Below are 22,992 nucleotides of genomic sequence, written 5' to 3'. Positions count from 1 at the left end.
CTCTCAAAGAGACCATATTTACATGCAGAGTGTAACTTAACCCTAACACTCCTGAGTCCTCCAACTAGTGAAGGATTGAGGAGGGTTAGGGTTAATGTAAATTTTATAGTATGTTTTGCCTTACACAAATGCTACTTTGGATTTGAGACTACTTTCATGAACCCGGCAGACCAGGTGGTCAAGTGCTTAAGACCTCTGCACTAGTAAAGGGGAAGTTGTGGGTTCCAATCCCACCAAAGGAAGTTATTTTTGGGAGGTGGGGAATGTTGGACCCTTCCTACAGGGTGATGCTCCATCTTATTTGGGTGATCTTGTTCCAGTTCTATGCTCCAAGTCATCAGGGTTTGCGGTCATCCAAAAGCAATCTACTCAAGGGAACTATGGCTCAATGTTGGGGGGAGAGAAGCTTTCAGATTGCAGCACCCAAACGTTGGAACTCTTTACTGGAAACAGTGAGACTACTGAAATAACTCGACACATTCAAGGACAGATTAAAATCACATATGCGTAGACAGACATTTTAACCATGTGAGTGTGTGTACATTTACGTCGGTGAAAGGGCAAAGCCTTCTTTTGTGGTGTGCATTACATGTAACAACATTTTCTGTCTGGAAATTAAAAAAAAACTTAGGTGCACTCCGCAGTACAGTGGCGGACGTTGCGAGTTGGACCGATGTAGCGGATATTGCTTGAATAGTGGGACGTGTACCGTCAACAGTGCCGGCAATCTGCATTGCCAGTGCACCGCCAAGTACAAAGGAGACCGCTGCGGCAGCGACCGCTGCGGGGCAGTGTGCATGAACGGGGCCGACTGCGTGGAGAGAAACGGCGAAGTTGTCTGCCTGTAAGTCAAACTCGACCTTATGAACAGAGACAATATTATTTTGCTGCCGTCCACGCCACATTTTACACAGTATTTCTTCGACAGTGCTAGAGACTTGTTGAATCCAAGTCATTCCATTATTAGGCGCTCATGTTGGGTTTTAATGCACGGCATTCTGTGTTTGTCATTTCCTGGAGACAAACCAATTTTCAGTTGATATGTTCTTGTTACTCATCCAAACTCACAAAAGAGATTACTGACATGATGTTATGGCAGATCTCACACATCACGTCACATCTCGTACTTTCTGAAGTCGTAACTTTCTGTGCCTGCTTAGTTCATTTTGCCTTTGCACTTGAACACGTATCAAAATGATCAGAATGATAATTGCACACTACTTTACTTCTCGCAATGAAAGATGTGGGATGCAGTACACCGGAGACAAATGCGAAACCAACCTCTGCGAGGGACATTGCTTAAATGGAGGGACATGCTACTTCAGCGGTAGTGGTGATACCAGGACACAGAATTGCACCTGCCCGCGGTCTTACACGGGATACCGGTGTGAGATTTTGCCAGGTGACCCATGTAAACCCCTGAAGTGCCAGAATGGGGCTAGCTGTCGGAAGATATCAGGTTTGTTAAACCCGCTCTTTTCAGCCAATTGTAAAGTTTTTTGCATAACATTTTATATTTTTGTTTCTCACTTTCATTTTTGGTGTTTATTTTTTTTGCTTTTGTGGATGTTCTGTTTTTGTGTGCGAGTTTATGTTTGTGTTTGGTTTCGTATAATTGTTGGTATGGTGTTTGGTTTGGTTTGGTTTTTAATTTGGTTTTTGGCTCGGTGTGGGTGATGCTGTGGTCTCAAGAGCCAACGAGACAAGACCCCAGTAGCATATCACTGTTATCCCGTTTGATGTGAAATAAGAGATGACTGTGGACTCTGTACACAATAACTCCCTCCATTGTGGAAGGAACCAGGACCAGCACATGATTGCCAATACCGCCATAGACAGTGTGCACATGTTGAAGGGTGTCGACCTTGTACATATTCTGATCGTGCAAACTCCGTTCCATACGCGTTCGTGCACACACATACGCCTGCCTATAAAAGGGACCAGCTTGGCTAGAAATCAAAGACCCTCAGACACACACAAAGCAGTGACACAATGTTCCGTTCTTGTTATTGCGAGATTTTCCCTACTGCCCCCCCCAAAAAATTCAAGGAATTTGACAGAATATCCAACATCATGCAAAATTGATCGCCGTCAACTGTTCAGGGATAATAAAAACAGTTGAGTTTTGCTGATAAGATGCGTAATTTTTGTTTTGTATTTTTCTTTGGTTATTTCCCCCTTTAGCTGATGAGGCAGAGTGTGTCTGTTCCTCAATACGCTACTCAGGTCCCGAGTGTAGCGTTGACCACTGTGATAAGTGTCACTACAACGGATTTGTTTGTCATATTGATATGGATGGAGCCAAGTGTGTGTGAGTACCCAATAAGATGTCTGACCAACCCCAGACCCTATGGAACATAGTTGTCTGTGATCAATGTTCTATTAAACCGTGCTTTTGTTTTTCTTGAAAATTTTTGTAACACAGGACTTTTGCCTCATCCTTGATGTTGATGCCTTTTAAACCTTGCACATAGTTAGACTACGATCTGAAAATGTATGCCGAATCATGACGTCATTGTGATGTCATCACCTGATTTATTATAGAATTATGAATATTTACGTTGTTTTTCCTATTATGTTTTGTGCACTTATTTAAAAGCTTTTTATTGAAACTCGGTAATCTTGCATCTTCATCAAAGTTAGACAAAGCAAAACCTGGGACACCAAAAATGTACTTAAGGAATTACGTCATGATGACGTCATCAGGTGACAAACTACAAATGCTGATTCATGCTTAATCTTTAGAAATCTACAAAAAAATCAAACGTGACTTCCTGCAGCTTGCTTTTTGCACCAAATGATAGAGTAATGTTTGGTCTTCATTCCTTCTCGTGTAGGTAAACTCGCTTGACCCTTACTTCTGATCCAAAGTGGTCTAAACTGGAAGTGCTTTGTAACTTGAAATTGCTAATAGATATGAACCTACTTTCAACGGTATTATTAGTCTCCGACACATTTCTTTTGTACCGATGATGTCATGCAATACTCGAGCGCCCTCGGATGACAGGCTGAAACATGATTAAAATCAATTTTGAATAGATACCTGTGGCAAAGTTTGTCGGAATGACTTGAAAATTGATAGAGACAATGACCTTTAACGCCAGCAATGTTTGTGCAAAAAATTAGGCTGATGACTTCATCAGACCGGAAGTTATAACAAATTCACTAAAAATCGCTCAAAAATCAATCCTGACAGCTACAAGCTGAAGTTTCCCACCAAAAACTAAAGGTGTTAGGCTCCTTTTGCCGTTTATGCACGCAGTGTGCCGCTAATGAAAAAATTGCCATCCTGTGGTAATGCCAGCAACACAACCCATAGGGGTCAGAACCGTAGTGGTAAGAGCCATATCCTCGGTATGTGTAACATGTGTAACTAAGGCCACACTGTTTCGGGGAATCTGACAAGTTTCCAACCACACATATCTGGCGCAGTTTGTAGTTTGTGGGTTAAATTTTGAACAGCAGACTTAACAATGGCGGTTCGATTCCAGCCCTTTGCAACTGATTTTTTTTAACCATTTTTCCCCAAAACAGCTCAGTGTTTGTCTACCGACAAGCACAACGTTTGTCTCGTTTGTTTTTGAGTTTTACAAAGTTTTTGAAAGTCTGTCTCTCCAAGCATCTCCAATCTCAGCTTGGATTTTTAAAGTAAAGACAACGACAAAAATGTCATTTAAGAGAAGCAGAGAAACGCAAATATTGAGGACTTAACATCTGGTCATTTGGATTTGATAGTGACATTTATATTTCTAGCTTTCCCAAGGTAAACAACACTTCCAAGTTTAATCTCTTTTTTGGCTTTTACGATTATGATTATGATTGAAAACGCCATATTTATTTTTCTTTCTTGGAATAGACGTCAATCCCCTACCCATTCATCTGGAGATAAAGGTGACAAGGGAAAGAACTCACAGAACCAGTCGTCAGGTACGCAAAAGTGTCCCTCCAAGTATCATTGATAGGGATGTATCATGCTGTATGCGGTTGGAATCAGAAAACTCATAGCCCATTCTTCTCAGTGTTTGGGTGGATAGGACCTCTGCACGAGCAAGAGGGAGGTATTGGGTTCTAGTCCCACTTGGGTAATCTCGGGAAATTTTCTCACAGGCTGTCTGAAAGCACGGAGCACAAAGTTGTGAAATCAAGTTGGTATTGGAGCATAATCATGTGTTAACATTAACTTCACATAGGAGGTATTGGGTTCGAGTCCCACTTGAGTGATCACGTGAAATTTTCTTACAGGCTGTCTGAAAGCACGGAGCACAAAGTTGTGAAATCAAGTTGGTATTGGAGCATAATCATGTGTTAACATTAACTTCACATAGATGTTCAAGTGGATGTCAACAATGTGAGATTAGTTTTTTTATCAACACTGGTACCACTTTAAAGCTTGAACAGTACCCATTAAAAGATTTGGCGAACTTTTGTAGCAACAATTATTTCAATGGTGTTAGGATAACAGCCTATTTGATGTCTGGAAGGGAAACGTGAAGTGTCAACTGCTAACCAGAAACTGTGGTCCCCCCAAAAGAATTCTGTTTCCTTCAAAAAAGCTTTCCCTCTGCCATTTGGTTCATTCTAAAAATACAAGTGAAAGCACTGACTGTTTTTTGGCCAGTGTGGGCTTTCCTGCCTGTTGTATTTCTGAACTCAATGTCTGCCCTCTTTTCTCTCTTTCACCTTCTCTGTCTGCAGTTTCTGTTGCTGTGGCAGTTCCCGTTGTTCTCGTCGTCATCGCAATAATTCTGGTCCTGTTCCTTGTCTGGTACAAGAAGAGGTGGGTGCTTGTCGAATAAACCAGAACTGTTACTGCTGTCTTTGATTTGCTGTCATATCAAGCGAGTTCACACATGAAGTACAGGAAGACATCATGAGAGACAAACACCACCAGCTCTGCTGTAAATATGTAGCTTGGTTGAAATGAAGTGTCATCTCAATTTCTTTGCATTTAGGCCAGTGTTGAAGCTGTGTGACTCATCCCTTACTTTTACAGGTCGTAAGTTTGCCTCCCAAATCTCAGCTGTGATGCAATCTACGGCTTGCTTCTCAAACTTCACTGCCGGTTTCAAAGTGTTTGTACTGCTAGCAGCGAATGGAAAAAGTCCAATCTCTGGCCCTGTTTTCAGAAACTGGAGCTGAATTGAGTTGGAGCTGAAGATGGAAGTGGATACTGAAATGTAGAAAAAGCTGCACATTTCAAAATTGGCCATGTGCGGAGCGAAAAGGGCATTATGTAGGCCTACAATAATGGGGTGGGGTTTGATCACATTTTGTCAATAATACCAAGAAATGGCTTGATAAGTCCTGTCTAAATGTTTCTGTTGAGGCTAGATATAGCATTTGCCCCTTTGGGAAGGACTGGCTAGCGGCTGGAATTGCTTCTAATAGACATGTGTGCTACTTGTAGTCATAGCTAAGTGGTGGAGCACGGGTATACCATTCTGGAGGTAATAGCTTCAAGCCCTGCTTGTGTGTTGGAATTGAACAAGTCACTACAGGGATACTTTTTGGACAAAGAAGGACGTGAAACCTAAATGATGTCTTGACTTGCAGGCACACGGGCAGCTTCAAGCATCAGCGGATGAAGCAGGACCCAGCAGGCAACATTGAGATCGGCAACCCAACATTCATGTATGAACCACAAATCAATGAAGATGAGGGGCCTGAGCTGGTGGACACCGCTTTCATAGTCAAGGGAAACAAGGTATGCAGCTTCTGTAGCCCGTGTCCCCATTCCTGCCCATCCAATCTCTTCTCCTCCCGTCCTGTCCCATCCCATCCTGGCCAATCCTGTCCCATTCTGTCCCATCCCATACCATCCCATCCCTTCCCCTTCCATCCCTTCCCATTCCATCCCTTCTCATCCCATCCCTTCCCCTCCCATTCCATCCATTCCCGTCCCGTCCCATCCCATCCCTTCCCGTCTCATCCCATCCCTTCCCATCCCATCCCATTCCTTCCTCTCCCATCCCTTCCCCTCCCATCCATTCCCTTCCCATCCCATCCCTTCCCGTTTCATCCCATCCCTTCCCATCCCATTCCTTCCTCTCCCATCCCTTCCCCTCCCATCCCTTCCCATCCCGTCCCATCCCTTCCCGTCTCATCCCATCCCTTCCTATCACTTCCCATTCCTTCCTCTCCCATCCCTTCCCCTCCCATCCCTTCCCATCCCGTCCCATCCCTTCCCGTCTCATCCCATCCCTTCCTATCACTTCCCATTCCTTCCTCTCCCATCCCTTCCCGTCTCATCCCTGATCTGCGTATCCCACCCATGTATGCACACATCTCTTATACCTTGTTATGTTCCGTCCTTTGTTGGGGTATCTGAATAGTTTTCCAGTAATCAGTCTTGTCAGTCTGTTTATTAGTCCAGGCATTGTGTGTTGTATCTTTGTTTGATCCATTTGCGTCAGTGCCAGTCTGATGGCCAACCTCCCCAAAGACAAGACACACAAATTTGTTGCAGGCTCATGAACTTACCTCTGCTCTGGTCTTTTGTACAGTCTGTGATTTTCCTGGCAGTATTCCATCCATTTCAGATTTCACACCCAGGATTTGTGGATTGTGGATGTCTGTTCAAAGTAAAGACTTGGGGCCCAGCTCTGGGTAGAACATGTGGAGCACTTTATATGAAGAGTTAACAAGTTTTTAGTACAATTCAGTAGGCTTGTGTAAAAGTACAGTAAAGTAGCTTAGCCTGACTGCTGTGGAAAAACCAGTTCAGTTGCTTACCAATTTTCATGATATGCTTGGAATGGGCAGTGTTTAACTTTTAGCTGCCCCACTGTAGTATTGTTTGGTGTGAGGTGGTGAACCCTATTGATTACTTGTGCACCTGTCAATCTGTTTGTTGTCGTTGCCTCTGCTCGTCTTTCTGCTGTTCTCTTCATCTCTTATTAACTCTCGTCATGTTCTCTGTGTGGGTTCATTCTGTCTAGTTTGTCTCATGTCTTTGGTGTCACTGTCAGTCTTTCGGGCTGCGTGCCTACCCACCTCTCTCACTCTCGTCCCTCTGTTCATCTGCCTCTCTGTTGTTGGAGCCTTGGGCATCTTGCCTGTGATTTGCCATGGTTACAGTTTCTTCATGCTGACTGCGAGTCTTTGCTAACACCCTTGGGTTTGAAATGTTATTATTGCCCTCCCCTCTCCCAGAAATGCCATATTTGAGGGCTTTGGGTTTGGATAATGCCCTGCTTTGTCAAGCTTGACAGGTTTATACTACAAAACCTTAACCGAGTTGATCAATCTTCATTAAAAGTTGGCTCATTTCAACGGGATTACTAGTCAGATTCAAAAAAAAAAAAATCAAAAATTAATAAAATGCCCAATCCCCAAATGACTACTGGTGGAATATTTTGCATCCCCAAGTAGCAAGATATAAATGTTGGGCATGGCCCTCCTTCGATGTACTTTAGCACACACTGTACGCTCACCTAGTGTTTGAGATCATAATGAAGGAAAATAACCGAGGATTTACTGAGGAGGGATTGAACTCACAAACCCCATGCTGGTGCTGACATTCCCCTGCGGTGCCATCAATTCTTAAATTTGCTCTCATCTGGTGCAAAACATATGTAGATGTCACCTGGCTTTATGGGATTTGCACCGAATCTGACATCATCTCACTCCTTGCTCTCCTATCCTGCCCCCCTCTCCAAACCCTTAACTCCTCCCCCCCCTTCATTTTTGCAGCACGTTTTCAAAGGTTTCAGGCCATCCTACCGGCGTTTGTCGGACGCCAACGTTGACATCATGCTGGACTCGGGAATCTAACACCCTGCGTTGCCGTCTCAAAACCCCAAAAAACACTTCCGCTAATCCAAGTAAAACCTTGATGTGGGGGGGTCATTGTGTGTTCGATGACCGAACAGGGTCATCGGGGCATTGTGGATTGTGGCTGGTTTCATTTGCATGCAAAGTCACTTACATTCCCTTCCTCCTTTCCCGAAACTTTCCGCTTGCATAAATAATAAACCTGTATAGAAAGCACAAATATATTTATTTCCTGTTTTGTATTACAACTGATGTGTTGATCACGTGCATTGTGCAGCCATTTTTTTTTCTTTTTTAAGACTGCCCCATGATTTTTTGCACACGTAGGCATTATCGTGGCATCGACATGGATTATATGAAGTTTGCTTGCAAAAGAGAAAGGTTCTCGCAAGTTAATTTTTCTTAGAAAAATAAAACTCTAAGTCTTTATGGAGGATAAAGAACAAATGTTCAACAAGAATTGCAGAAAAAAAATCCTAACCTGGGTTTTGAACTTGCATGCTTGAAGCTAGGAGTCTGGAGCTCGACTGAGAGAGGGCGCAATTTTCCTGGCAACAGAAACTCCTTTGGTCCGAACTGCACTTTGCTGGTTCAAGAATGATTGTGAAATGCACGTGTTACGGGAGCGTCGCTACCAGCAAAATGAACACAACCCACCAACCTGGCTCTGTTCATCCGATGAGGGGGTGCTTCTGCTCAAGGCAGATACAGCAGCCCATCCTGTTGAGCTATCAGGACAGCTTTTAATAATGGCTAGCAGATTCCAAAATGTATCACGGCTGTCATCATATAAAGAGAATTGCACCTGCTTTGCACGTGCATCAAAAATGGTTTGATGCTGTCGCTTCATTGCGGTCCTTCCAAGGTCAGGATCAAGATAGTCCGATGCCAGCACCAAGGGGGGGGTGGAAGGGTGTTGTGCGACAAGCGCCCCCTACGTTCAAACTCTTTTCATTCACCAACATGCGGCAATGGCGTGCATATCCTTTGTTTCATAGCTGCGAGCAAGATGTATGATGCATATGACGAGGCTTCGAATCTACGAGCCGCCGGCAATGTTGATATTGACAATTTTATCTTTGATTCAGAGTTTTTCAACCTGTTTTATGACTAAAGTTGTTGCGGACAATACGAGTTGTGGCCTGGTTTGTTTACAACTGTGCTAGAGTATTGCACAGTGCCGGTACGTACACGATGAACAGCTGTATGTTATGGAGCTAAAAGCCCTTCCACGCTGGTCAAGGTCCAAAGCTTGTAAACGGAGTCTGTACACATATTTGAAGCCGCGTATATGCATATCTGACACAGTGAATAAAATTTGAATGGGATGCCGCACTCGTTTTTTTTAACGGTATAGAAAAGAATAAAACCTCAATGCTTAAGGTGCGTTTTTACAAATTAGATGGTTATTATGCATGGATTTTAGGGGTGTTAATATGAGGAGATCACGGCACAGCGTATGCGTGTTGGCATGCAGGATTCACTGCACTATCGAGAAGCTACACTGGGCATCCTTTTCTTGAGGCAACAGGCTGGTGTACACATTGAAAATAAAACGAGTTCTTCAATAATCCTTGAAAACACTGAAGACTGCAGCTTAAAGTGAAACGGGTCTCTCTGAACACCCTTCGTAATGAGTGGAATAGGTGCACAGGCAAGCGCGTCACTCGCAGACCCCTTCTGTCCCCACACGGCCTGCACCGTCTTAGCAGTGTGAACACTAATAATATCACAGAATGTTTTGTGATTTAGCATTTGGAAATGCATGTCCACTAGTTTGTGCGTAGTTTTGCCATTTCGTAGTGCTTCTGGTGATCATGTCACTTTTTTTGTGCACGTTAAACAAGTCTAACTTTGCTGTCTCGACTGTGTCTGCACTGCCTTTAAGTGTACATAACATACAAATGCATTGTGTTCATATGTGCAATCAGACACTTTTTTCATTTTGACTTTGTACTGGTTGCATGTTGTGCTGTCGTGAAATATATGCATACAGCAGGTGTCTGTAATATCTGATTTCCACAGATAAGAAAACTGAAATTGTCATATTAATGATAAATCGGTCTTCTTCGTGATGTTGGTAGTAGTTCTATTCCTTTGCATATCTCAGGAAGTCTCCTGCGTTCACGTACCCCTGCCCAGCCTACGTATGCAAATTTCCCATGTGCCTATTACAATTCGTTGAAAAGACTGATTATGCATTCTGCCCCTTGACCCTCCACAATGCACTGCAATCCCGTCGCCATGTTTGTCCTTCTTTTCTCAGCGCCTATCTTTTACGAACATGTCTTTTATGGCATTTTTGGAGTTTCGAGTTCCGTACCTTTCGCGTTTGTGACTTGATTTTTGTGTATAAATAAAAAGTGATTGATTTCCTATCTATTGATAAGAGTGTCTATTCTCGTATTTCGTATATTTGGTTGTTCTTTTCAGTCCCTTTTTTCTGTGCATTATCTACAGGTTTGGGTCTGATCTACCGTGGTGTGTTGTGTATGGCCGTTGAACAGGGCTGGGCAGCCCTTTGTTGTCTATGTGGTGCGTGCGTTCGAAAAATAACTGCCCAACTCTATATGGGTCTGGCCGTGGAGCGGGGCTTGGCGGGCTGCCCCGCTCCTTTGTGGTTTGCGTTATCCGATTAACGGTCTTGACAAGGAGATACCCAGTGGAATTAATAGGTCGGGGTCAAGCGTGCCATGCCGCAATAATACCCTTGATCAATGATGACCACTACTGGAATTGATCGGGCTGAATTGATGACTGCTCTGTACACCTACCGACCGGGCTGAGCGTGCTGGACCACAACACTACCCTGGGTCATGGATGCCCACTCCACATCTCTACAGATCAGGTTGAGCGAGCTATGCCACAACAATACCCTTGATCACGGCTGGCTAGAGAATAATGGGTTGTTCCTTTCTCTAGGCTTCAAGTACTGGGCGTTGCTACCTACCACATCCCCTAAACGACTCTACTGACCGATGGCCTCACGGGGCGACGGTATGCCGTCTGCCCTGGGCCTCTCACCAGCTTCTGCTCGCTAGGCAGCTGCCATTCAGAGCTGGGCCAGTCAACTCCCTCCAAGCTGGCAATGGGTTCCACAGCTGGTTCGTCACCTTCCACCGCTTCTGTCGCGGGCGAGTCTGCAATTCAGCATGGTGCTCTCCGTTGCATCAGACGACATCGCCCCCCCTCCCCCGTGGACTGCTACGCCGCCGAGCTTTCAACTGCCACATCCTATCCACAGCTGGATGGACTCCGGTCATGAGGCCATCGATCATGGCCTTGGACGCTCCTCGCAGGATACGACCGACCATTTGGGGGACCCTGGCCTGGCTGTACCTCCAGCTGTCCCGACCTCTGGCTCCCCCACTAGTGAAGGCTAAGGAGCGCAAGGCCAAGACATCTTTTTTGCCTTCTTCCTCGTCCAAGGCTAAGAAGAAACGCAGCTCTGATCCGGATCCACCCCCCATGGATGACGACCCCCCCAGTCCCTCTCGGAGGCCTTCACCTCTCTCTCGCCCGCAAGATAGACACAGAGCCTCAGCCAGTGGCGACGGCACCTGACTCGAATCCCCTCCCGGCCATCCCTCCTCCCTCACAAGGGATGTTCTCCGAGGCTGAAGTGGTCTCTGTTGTCCAGCCAGAACCTTTCCCCCAGCGGGATCCGGCTCTGGATCATGTCCTAGACCATGGTGGCTCTATCCGTTTGGCACTGCAATTGGGGTGAGTAAACTTACTCCCCGTTAGCCGGATCTGTGCGCCTGACATTCACCCTCAATTCCCGTTCTCTGAAGTCCTCGGGCGATCTCCCTACTACTAGCACCTACCATGAAAGGCGTGTATTCATTGGTATGGCTCATCAGTCTACACACCGGGACGGTCCCACGCCTCCCGGGCCAGCTTTGATGTAGAACAGAAGTATTTGGTTATGGAGCGATCTTCCTGCAGTCTTTCTTATTCTTGCAATGCATATGATCTTGATTCCCTGTGCATGTAATGATATGGCCGTAGTCCTCCAACTTCAGCATTCATATGGCCACGTTGAACATAGTCCAATGGAACAGGGCTCACTATTCTTTTCTCATAATGAAAACTTTCGCTTCTGTTGACATGTGGGCTGACCTTCCTTCACAATCACCTCTGGTGGTGGACCATCATCAAGCACCTGTCGGCCAGCCTCCCCTTCGTACTTCTAGATCCAGATGTGACTGTAATGACAGATGTGTCACATTCAGATGGGACCTTTCTTCCTCGACTCCATGCCTCTAAGGGTCTGGGACACCCCCTCTCAAGACAAGCACATCAACAGGTTAGAGCTCCAAGCGGTGTTCAACGCCCTTCACCATTTCTGACAACACCTAATAAGTCGTTCAGTTCGAATCCAGAGCAGCGGCAGTGGCGTGCATCAACCGCCAGGGCGGTACTCTCTCTCCTCAACGCTGCACCCTTGCGTGGCAGCTTTTCACGTGGACAAACGATCAACGATCACCCTCCAAGCCGTCCACATAGCGGGAACCAGTAACGGCATAGCAGACACACTCTATCGGGGTGCCGTCCGACCAATAGGGTGGATTCTTCAACAGGGTGGGAGATCAAGCATCCCCATATCGACCTCTTCACTTCCACCAACAAAACCCATCTCCGGAAGTTCTGCTCCAGGTTCCCTCACTGACGGGCATGGGCGACAGGCACCTTACAGGTCGACTGGTCGTGCCGTCTGTCATATGCCTTTCCTTCAATATCCCGCACGTCCTGTCTAAGGTAGAATGAGAGCCATGTCGGATCCTCCTCATCGCTCCGTGCTGGCCTTGCCAACTGTGGTTTCCAAGACTGACAAGGCTCCTGGTACGACAGCCGGTGGTCCTTCCAGTCTGGGAGGACATCCTTGGCCAACCCTAGTCAGGAATCCTCCACCCAGCACCGGAAAGTCTTCACTTGACGCGCTGGACGTCGTCCAACGATCCTTCAGGGCGTCGCGCCTTTCTGCAGACGCTGCATCCATGGTGGCCTGGGGTCTATGACTGTCCACTCGAAAAATTTACAACAGCCGTCGACAACATTTTACTAGATGGTGCGATTACCATGTTTCTCCAACCGAGGCTCCTGTGAGTTCCGTTGCAGACTTCCTCACATATCTGTTTTACTCGGGCCTCCAGATTGCCACCAGCCATAACTACTCGTCGGCCTTGGCGGCTGTTCACTCGGGCTTCAGCAATGGATTGACTGTCTCTGACAGCGCTGCCATCCACCATCTCCTTCGAGGAATGTTTGTCAAGTGTCCCTACGTCAAATGCCTCGTCTTATCCTGGGACCTCGGAAGCATCCTACGCGTTCTTGCTGGTCCCCCATTCGAACTGCTGTCCGATGCATCTGACCTCCATCTCAGCATCATACTGGCCTTCCTTCTTGCGGTTGTTACATCGAGGTAGCGAGCTTCATGTCCTATCGATTGCCGATGGTCACATCTGCTGGAAGCCACAGAGTTTGCCTTATCCAAACCATCGAGTTTCTGACAAAAAAAACAGATGCCTACCTGTCGGCCTCCCAACATTTTCGTTCCCGACATAGCCTCATTTTCAGGAGACAACTCAGACAAGAGGTGTCCGGTCAGGACTCTTAAGTGGTATCTTGCCAGGACCGAGCATTACCAATAATCTAATTCCCGGCTCTTCATCCCCACGACAAAACGCTTTCATCTGGCGTTGAGGGACACTATTGCCTGATGGACGGTCTCAGCCATTATCTTCGCTAACCGAGAGTGGCCGGCACAACATGATGAGATGACCCGATCTTATGTCAGGGCTTACAGTGTTGTGGGCTGCCTCTGCATCCTGGTCATACTTCAGAGGAGTTCTTTTAGCTGAAATCCGCCAGGTGGCTTGCTAAAAATCTCCCTCCACCATCACCAAGTGCTCTGTGAAAGATTTTTTGCAGAGCGACCCTGCACTATGCAGTCCCGACAATGTCCAGCTCTGTTCCGGGCCGGGCAGTGGATACTTCAACCTATGGGTTTCTTCTGGTGAGTGCTCGCTCTGGCGACGCCCGCCTTATGTCTCTATTAGTAACTACACTCCCCTCGCTGACCCATCTCCAGGGTACGGTGCCACTCTGCATATGTAAGCTGGGCAGGGGTATGTGAACGCAGGAGACTCCTCCCCCACATTAGTGTGGGTCAGGTCCTTTCCCACTTTGGCTCTGGTGATTTTCATCGCTTCAAAAAGAAGGACGAACATGGCGGCGGGATCGCAGTCCATTGTGGAGGGTCGGGGGCAGAATGCATATTCAAGTCTTCTCAGCGAATTTTAATAGGCACATGGGAAATTTGCATATGTAGGCTGGGCAGGGGTAAGTATCACTAGGAGACCCGACCCACACTAATGTGGGGGAAGATTTTCAGTGTTTGAAATGAAAAAAATGGGCGAAGGCCATGTTAATCATGGCTGTATGACTCGATTATAGACACTGGTTAGTTTTTCATCGTGACCACAAGTTTGTGGTCATAAGTGGGCATGCCTGATTTGTATGAGCTAGTGAACTGGCTGCTTATCACGTAACTGAGAAAATGACTGGAAAAATGGATACCAAAATGGTGGCCTCGGACTCACTTGGCTACCAAGGCCAAAGTGGCCTTCCTTCAGAAGCCACTGTGCCGCCCATTTCAAGGGAACGTATGGTTGGTATTTTAATAGTCATGTGAGTGTTAAGCTAGCAGTAGAGGCTTACCTTTTAGAAAATTCAAAATGGGCCCTCTTATGAAAGGTCACTTTGTTTGTAGGTTATTAATGATTGCTTCTGGTTGTCATCCTGTGTTTGCCAACAGAAGAAAATGGAAATTGACATGTAGTGGGCCAAGTCACAATGTGCTTATATTTTGTTTTCAAGAAGGTATTTTTCCTCCCGTCTTGCCTTTTTACAGGCCACCAATTTTTCCAACCCTATGTACGGGTCTCTTTACCCTGACCGGCACAGCACGGGCTCAGAGCTCAGCCTGGACGAGAAAAGGGATCTGCTTGGAGACACAGAGAACATGGAGAATATGGACGAGGATGAGAGGGCGGCCATCTTGAGATGAAACAGAATCGGTCTGAGTTGGTTTGTATGTTAATTGTTTTCCTGGAAACCCCCCCCATTTACGTAACAGTTCTGCCAATGCCATGAAGATCTTTTATCAAAGCAAGAGAGTCTTGCTCAGCATTTTTAGTTATTAATCCGAATTAAGACAGCAACAAAAAGAATTCCGAGGTACTGATTACATTCTGCAGTTTTGCACAGCTCAAAATAGTTATCTTTCTCCACTTATTTTTATGGCATTTCCAGATCCATTATCTTCTTTTTGTGGCTGATAAAAATTTCAAGAAGCAGCATGGAACATGTATTCAAGCAATCTTTTATTGCGCGATGTGTGACTGTCCATTGATATATGCTCCGTGTGGTATGCATTGGTCTCATTCATATACATGTACGTCTCGTTTTTTTCTTTTGTGGAAGTCTGGTCTTGTGAAGTCGTGTCTATGATGATGAACGCAGTGGGTGCTATAGAACACAGACAGGGTCTCTTTCCAAACATCGTATCAAAAAAGAATTATTTTTGTTTGCGTGGGATAACTTATATTTGTACTTTTTATAAACTGTTAGAAAGACTGTTCAAGATGGCGAACTATTTAGTTAAGCTGTTTTCCATTTTTGTGTTTTCGTATGCCGAAAAATGCAATGTAATTTAAAGACAAGAGTAACTGTTTTGATTGATGCACCACATTTAAAGCAGCACGTCAGTTTTTAGTCAGAACATCTCACTGACCCCATAGAAGTAAGTTTTAGCATAAGACGTAGTTCATTTAGAACGGGAAAAAATTTCAGTACGACTTCATTTACAAATGGAAAAAAATTCTATTTTTGAAAGTTGTAAGCGAATGAAAACGATGTTGCCCGATATGAATAATGACTGCCCGTGGAAGTGTCTGTCTGTCATGTAATTTATACACCCATCATCAGTTGACTTTCATTCTGACTGTATGTAGATGTAATGGTGTCTTAATTGACTTGAGTCCCGTGGAAGCGTTTTTGTCTGACAGGATACAGTGGAAGTGTTCAGAACACTCTGACTTGTCAGGTGGATCTGACAAGGTGTTCAGTTGTGTGCTATTCATGCCAGTAGCTCATACCGATCTTGTAACACCAAAGCACTTGATTAATAAGTGTCGAAGTGCTGTGTAAATATTAATTCGGAAAAATGTCTGTGCAACAGTCAGGGTAAAGAGAAACCCGAGGATCAGGAAGCATTTCTGAAATGCCTCGTTGTTCAGAATTATCCCAAGGTCCAAGACAAATATTTAAAACGCCAGCATAAAGATGTCAAGAGTCATTTGCAATACGATGTTGCTTCCCCTAGAAAAAGTTCTCTCAGTTTCGGAAATCCATTTGAAAGTACTTAAATTTCAAAGACAATGTGAGAAACAAGTACTTTCCACTTGTACAAATTTAATCATAGTGTACAAATTTATGATAGTGTTATCATAATTTTACTTGAAAAGTGTACGTCTTGCTCGCATGTTGATGTTCTTGAAAGAATGTGTACAAGTCTCGGAAGTCTTGATGCAGTTTGGTGTAAGATTTTGAGTAGTTGGGCCACATCAGCATTTGGTGAAAGAAAGAAATACACAAAACTTGTCAACGGTGCAAGGGTATTGGATAGGGGAGAGATTTGTTTATATAACGATAAGGTTTATGGGGTTTGGAGGGTGACTAAAACATTAGGTTTTTGTATGACAGAGAACACTGAATTTATGTAACTAACAGTACTTCATAGTGTACAATGTATAGTACATGTACAGTGATGCCCGTACCTACTGCACAGAATATGTACATGTACAGGTGCAGATGGGACGTAAACCATTATACGTGCGTGAAGTCTTGAACACTGAAAAATACCTGAGCTTATGGTTTGGCGACTGTTTAAGAAAATATAATTATCTTATGATTTTTCTGTCTAAATAATTGTCATAATTAATGAGTGTAGCATACCGGTGTTTTGCAATTATCTTAGAGGAGCAATAGAAATCATTTTGTGAAAGTATTTCAATTTGCCATGTGATAGGCCTGTGCCTATGTCTACATGAAGGGTGCTTGTAAGGTCTACTTCATTCACACTGTGTCACATTTTTACTTCATTTCTTGGTGGGAAGAATCCGTTTGATCAGTCAGGCAGCCCCAGCACGTGCTGACCATATGCACATACACTGATTCAGGCAGTCGAGGCTGCCCACAGTGCTTTGCAAAGCTTGCGCGTCCTTCTTAGTGCCCCCCCCCACAGGACGACGACGGCTTCAAGCAAAGCTAGTAAAAAGGCATCTGCATTGTAAGTAAAATGTACTTTGATCAGTTTGCAAGGGAAGAATGTGTTGTATCTTTTATTGGAATTCATCAGTGGCCATTAATCTGTTACTTCATAATATGTACAAACTTATCTGTATAGTCTTTTTTTGGTGATGGCACGTACAAATATATCTCTTCAGGCTGTCTTTGCAAGGCATAGACCTGCGTAAAGCCCTAACTTTTTGGTGACTGTTTTTCCTGAAATGTTATGTTCCCTTTCATTGTATGTACTGTGTGGCAGGGTACAAATTAAATACTACAAAAAGTGGCTTTCTTTTATTTTCATACTTTAAAAGGTTTTTTTTTTTTTTCCGAAATAAACATGCTGAAAGAAACATGGTTGTTTGTTTGTTGTTTGACTTGCTTCTGTGCTAATCCACTGTGCTGTTGACAAGTCTGAGCAAAAACTTCATAAATCAGAGTTTTATGTCAAAACTTTGTAAGAATTTGGGGGAAAAACTTCTTTTCACAAATTCCTTTACAAATTCACAGACATGGCTGCTAGTAGAATGAGTTTAAAAACGGCAAAGCAATACACTCACAGGGCCCTTTTGTGCAGCTCTTAAAGAAAATATGTTACCGAATCAAAGAGTCAAAATTTGACATAGTGAGAAGAGGTTTACCTTGAAATTCTATCAAAACTGCCCACAAAAAAATTACTTTTGCTCCAAACTACCCAGTGGCAGCCGAGGAAGGGAAACGGTATTCTGTCCCATATATACTTACTCTTGTGTTCCAAGTAAAACCCCACAGAAATACCCCACTTCATTTTCATCAATGGCTGAATAATCAAACATATCTGGGAGCAACCTATAACATACTCGTGCTCAAAATTCCCTTTTTTGATGCAAAGAGAATCCACAGACCATGCAATGAGCCTGTTATTGGTTTACTAAAAACTGGGAGGGGGGAGGCCTCCCAAACTTCTGCTTCTGTCACTGGCTTTGCTTTTCGGGTCTAATGTCTTGACCTTCATTCCCCAAACTTGAAACCTATGGCTTCATTTCCCGTCAGAAAATCCAACCCATGTAAAATACGGTCAAAGTTTGGAGTATTTATTACCTGGTTCCAAAGTTAACACTTGGCAGTGAAGGGAGGGATAAAGATTCTGCTAGAGACAAATCATACTGTGGGTTATGTGGACCAGGCATGGTGTTCTAGAAAGGATGGAGTCTAAGCATCCTCGAGTTACTGTCCAGAAATGGTGGTCAACATATACTGAAGCAAATACTGTGATTAGAAGCCAGCCAGATTACCTGCTGTGGGATGGAGTCTGAGCTCTCTGTAGGTTATATACACCATGTAAGAGTCCAAAACCTGTTCCAAGCCAGAGCATCTGCCAAAGGATGGAGTTTAGGTACCCTTGACTCACTTTGCTGTTGAGGAAACGTACTATAATCCAGGAAGACTGCCTGCTGTGGGATGGAGTCTACATTCCCCCTGCAATTTTTGCCTTCTTCGCCATCTGGTAGGTTGGTCTCAGCTGCTGGATTCTTCGTTTCTTGGCCACTTTCTTGTTTTGCTGTTTCTTCTCTTTTCGTCGGGCTGCCTGGACAGGATCTGCAACCGCCTTCAGAGGTGAAATGGAAAAACCAAAAGTAATCCGTGACTGTGAAACAATCAATGTTACCAAGTTTAATTTCTTCCTCCGTGGCAAGAGCCATGAACTTGGGAAAATAAATTTTCAAGTTTCCACTGAAAAACAAGGCGGGCAGGAATTCTTGGGGTGAAAACAAATTAACAATTGTTGAGTACAGGAGGAAGCTTGGGTCTTCATTTTTCAGACAGTCTACTCAATACAATCAAGTAGTGACCAATCAATACAATAAATATAGAATATCCAGTTTGATACTGACTTTGTCATGCATGGGCACACTCTACCACTTACAAGTCTTCACTGGCTTACATTCAACTTTGTATCTCATCAGTTCCAACAGCTCAATTACAACGTAATGTGGGTATGGAAAGTTCACAGACTAACTGTCGCCCATGCCGTCCCTGCCTCACCACACAATCCACGAAGGACAAACCCAGTGTCCTGTCCTGCCTTACCTGTAGCGCCCTCTTGTGTTTGCGTTGGATTCTGGTCTGTGCGATGACTCGCTGGACGTTCGTGTAAGCATGGGAGAAAGTCTCCAGTCCCACTAGGCCCTTGATGAGGTCCAGAGCCTCCTGGCAGAGCAGACGGAGATCGTTGTCTGGGGGGAGAATTGAGACGGGCAGGTCAATATCAAGCAAACTACCACAAGGGGATGCTTCAACTGGTTCAGTCAACGAGTTCTGGACACTGTGTAATTGTAAAGATATTCATTACGAGTAATCTGGCAAGTTGCAATTCCTCACTTGCTCGCATTGAGCACATGTCAATAGGGGAATTCACATTGTCGGCCGACCTGTCTCAAGAACGGTCCGTCTGGTTTTCATCAAATTGGTATCAAAATGATCATTAGGTATTACAAGAGAAATCCTGCAAGCTCGGCAACGATACCAAAGAAACTGTCGGCTTAAACCCCACCCCAACCCCATTTTTAAGGGTTAACCACATGCTGCCGGGTTCAACTAAAATGGCTGTGCACAAAAACGGGCGTTTTTCAAGATTTTCCGTTTTCAAAATTCTTCAAAAAGTCATTACTGCATTTACTGGACACCACACCACACGAATGACTGTCTGGTGGCTACTCTAAATCTGAAAGGCAACATCTATGGCTGCCTGTGTATTTCAGCCAGGCCTGCTGCCTTGTAAAGAGAGCCTAGATTGTGCGGTGTTGCGTAGTTTTCGTTTGTTCTCGAAACTGGAGCAGTTCGCTGCTGGCATCTTTTTCAATGGGGCCAGATTATTGTGTTTCTCAGCACTGCAGCGCCAGAGAGCTTTCATCCGTGGTTGTAATCCTTTGTATTAAATGTCACAAACAGTGATATGGTGTTTCAAAAAACATGAAAGTTTCATTGATAACTTAATGAATGACGTGCTAAAGAAAATGCTGAAAAGATATAGGAATGGAGTGCTGGACATTGTTAACCACTACCTGCCGGGGACTCCGAAATCGGAGCCGTATGGTTTATATGCGTGGCCGGGGTCTCCGAACTCGGACAAAGGAAATAGGGCCCTGTAACAAAAGACCGTACTCCGAACAAAAGACCAGGCTGCTGGGCATTACCGGCATTTTTCACTCTCAAAAGTGGTGATAATCCAGCGTTGTTTTGAAACCGTATACCAGGGTTTGGGGCAATGAAAGCAAGCGAATTACCACCGGGGACAAAGCGTTCCACCACCGCAGCGATGAGCCACACAGCACTGCTGCACGCTAATCTGGCCCCTATTGAAAAGAGGTCTGCAGTGCACTGAGCCAGGTTCATGAACAAAAGACAGTTGTATAACACCGCACAATCTGGGCTCTGTTTACAAGGCTGCAGGCCTGGCTGAAATACTCAGGCGTCAATGAAGGTCACCTGTCGACTTAGAGTAGTGCCAAAAGATTACTTCGTGCGGCTATAAACGACCATTAAATGGAATGATGAATTTTTGAAGGATTTTGAAAACGGAAAAAATGATAGTCATGCCGGCCCAGCATCATCAACGTTGAAAAATGCCTCGGCACGAAGTGGTTAAGTATTATTCTTTTCAATTGGTGTTATCAAACAAATCCTCATTTTTTACCTGTGTGTGACTTCTGATCACCTATCTCCCGGCACATGGGCTTCAGTATCAGCTGCAGATAGCGCGGCAACTGCTCCCCTCCAACGTCCACCGACATGGCCGCCAGCCACTTAACCGTGCAGGTCCGTCTCAGCGTCTGTTTGGGGGTCTTGGCCGCCTCCCAGGCAGCTATCCGGCACACCTTCTTCGTGATCCAGGTCAGGTCTGTGACGACTTGACTTCCAGTTCTGTTCTTCTCTTTGCCAGTGCCCACCGACTCCTCAGGGATCTTGGAAGTTCCCTCACTGATGTTGTTCTCCTCTTCGTCTCCGCTGTCTGAACTCTCCTCTGTTTGATTCTCACTGTCCTCAGGATGCAAACAACGGATGACTTTGCCGAGGAAAACCAGATTTCTCACAACCTAACACGAATTCGGATGTCAAAATAATTCGTAACTTGAGCACAACATCCTGACCATGCATAGAGAAGACAAACAAATCCAGCCCAGTGTGCTGAGAAGATTCCATGTTTTGACCTTCCTAGTCCATAATCCTTCAAAACCCTTCAAATTTTTCAGACCAATTTTGCCCATAAAGTCAGCACCTTTGCAAAACCCTTAGAGATCATTTCCTTTCAAGCGTGCTTTGCCTTTCATTGCTTGTGTGGTAAGCTCGAAGTAAACAATTGAACTCCCTTGCACAATTCTCTACACTCCACATGTGCTTTGGCCCTGCAGACCTCTGCCAGGAAACTCTGCTTCACAGTGAACTAGGAATTTCAAGGCCGTCACATGTAGAAATATGAAGTGGTGAGAACTTTAGATTTCAAAGGAGGATAAAAGCACCAGAGCCACAAGCTCATTGTTGGTTAGATCTGATCTGTTCAAGACCAACTTTGACACAGAAATAGAGGGAACAAACAAACAGCAGAATGCAAGCACTCACATGGAACTGTTGTCAATAACATCCTCAACACTTCCACATGCAAATCTCAAACTATTCAAGGGACCTTACCTGATCTCCTAGATCCTTATTCAGCAAGGTCGAATGAAGCTGCCTGCAAAATCTGAACACCAGCTCCCTCACAACATCCTGTCCGTGGTTCAGTGGGTACTCCAACGCCCCTATTCTACCTTTAGCTCCACTCCTTTCTTCCTCTGTCTCCTCCGCCTTCCTCTTGCGTTTCGTCCTTTTGGGAGTTTGTTTCTCACTGACTGGGGAGTGGTCGGTCTGCGTATCAGACGCAGCTTTCAGCATGGCCCCGGCGATGTTGTTTGGCTGCTTAGAGGCAAACAGGTCGCCGAAGAGCTGGGCCGAGACCAGACGCACCCAAGCGTGGGGGTGGAGAAGGTGAGATTGGATGGAGTCTGAAGTAGGGAAGAAAAGATCCGATGATGGCGAAGCAAACAGTGCACTGTCAATAAACATGACTGAGGCAGAAACAGCTTCACAGCTAAAGTCACATCCGTTGTTTGAAACCGACAAAGATCTCGATCTGGCTAAAGACAACAGATTCAGACAGGGCGTCATTAAATATCTGACACCGTTTTATTTTTTAAAATTCCTGTTGCTGCTTTTCTTTATTCTGAATTAAGAGCAGACTAGCCGGATTTTCTATTGCTATTTATCTACTGCGGTTTATCACTGGTGGCATTTTATACATTGACCAATTACAGACTTCAATTCAAACTGTACCCCAGATTGCATTCATGGTCTCCGTGTATGCCTTGTTGCCGATAACTGAACAATGCTTGATCATCTTGGCCAGAGCTGAAAGCACGTTGAACAGCATGTGGTCTGCATGCCTCTCCTCCAAGGATACTTCTTCTGTCTCCATTTCGGAGATGCCATCCTGTGAGATCCAAAAACACACACCCTGCTTGCTTAGCCAATCTTCATGCATGGCAGGTCTTGTTAGGTTGAAGCTAGTTACTCTTAGCTTAAAGCCAGATAGGGCGTTCGGCCATTCCCTCGGACCTACCTTCTGCAGTTCATCTGGTCGGACCAGCTTCTCAATCTGGGGCAGCATACCGTCCAGTCGCCGCTGGAAGCCCTTCTCCTCAGCATCCACAAAGATGCCGCAAAGCTGTGAGGCTAGGCGCCGGTGGGCTGGCTTGTCGTCTTGTAACCAGTGCCTTGCCATGGTGAACAGCTCGTCTCTCTTATCCACCCGCAACTGGGTGACAGTGAAAGAAACGTTCACAGAAACCA

General features: G+C 45.0%; 2 protein-coding genes across 5 annotated transcripts in view; one reads left to right on the top strand and one right to left on the bottom strand.

Annotated features, from left to right (window-relative positions):
* Nucleotides 1–17,484, top strand: part of LOC110991040 (prolow-density lipoprotein receptor-related protein 1-like) — a 124,935-nt gene extending 107,451 nt beyond the window's left edge. For 2 of the 3 annotated variants that reach the window (XM_087134961.1, XM_022256132.2), the window contains exons 83-89: nt 632–844; nt 1,242–1,459; nt 2,185–2,311; nt 3,857–3,927; nt 4,696–4,777; nt 5,554–5,704; nt 14,690–17,484. In XM_087134961.1, the coding sequence (XP_086991087.1) occupies nt 632–844; nt 1,242–1,459; nt 2,185–2,311; nt 3,857–3,927; nt 4,696–4,777; nt 5,554–5,704; nt 14,690–14,845 (1,018 nt within the window). In that variant the 3' untranslated portion in view covers nt 14,846–17,484. Of the gene's footprint in view, nt 1–631; nt 845–1,241; nt 1,460–2,184; nt 2,312–3,856; nt 3,928–4,695; nt 4,778–5,553; nt 5,705–7,692; nt 7,824–14,689 lie in introns of all 3 variants that reach the window. The other variant, XR_015424887.1, reaches the window with a different exon arrangement.
* utp20 (UTP20 small subunit processome component) overlaps nt 17,153–22,992 on the bottom strand; it is a 38,291-nt gene continuing 32,451 nt past the window's right edge. Inside the window, exons 49-54 of one of the 2 annotated variants that reach the window (XM_022256131.2) lie at nt 22,763–22,957; nt 22,477–22,633; nt 21,796–22,148; nt 20,804–21,203; nt 19,198–19,343; nt 17,153–18,715 (exon numbers count right to left, since the gene is read on the bottom strand). In XM_022256131.2, coding sequence (XP_022111823.2) covers nt 18,575–18,715; nt 19,198–19,343; nt 20,804–21,203; nt 21,796–22,148; nt 22,477–22,633; nt 22,763–22,957 — 1,392 coding nt within the window. In that variant the 3' untranslated portion in view covers nt 17,153–18,574. Of the gene's footprint in view, nt 18,716–19,197; nt 19,344–20,803; nt 21,204–21,795; nt 22,149–22,471; nt 22,634–22,762; nt 22,958–22,992 lie in introns of those variants that run through there. The other variant, XM_087134962.1, reaches the window with a different exon arrangement.

The sequence above is a fragment of the Acanthaster planci genome, linkage group LG03, assembly GCF_054643075.1.
Source record: "Acanthaster planci isolate LZ-2023a linkage group LG03, COTS_SCS, whole genome shotgun sequence".
Classification (NCBI taxonomy): Eukaryota; Metazoa; Echinodermata; class Asteroidea; order Valvatida; family Acanthasteridae; genus Acanthaster; species Acanthaster planci.
The sequence above is the reverse complement of the archived record's forward strand: the minus strand, read 5'-3'. Positions and strand labels throughout refer to the sequence as shown.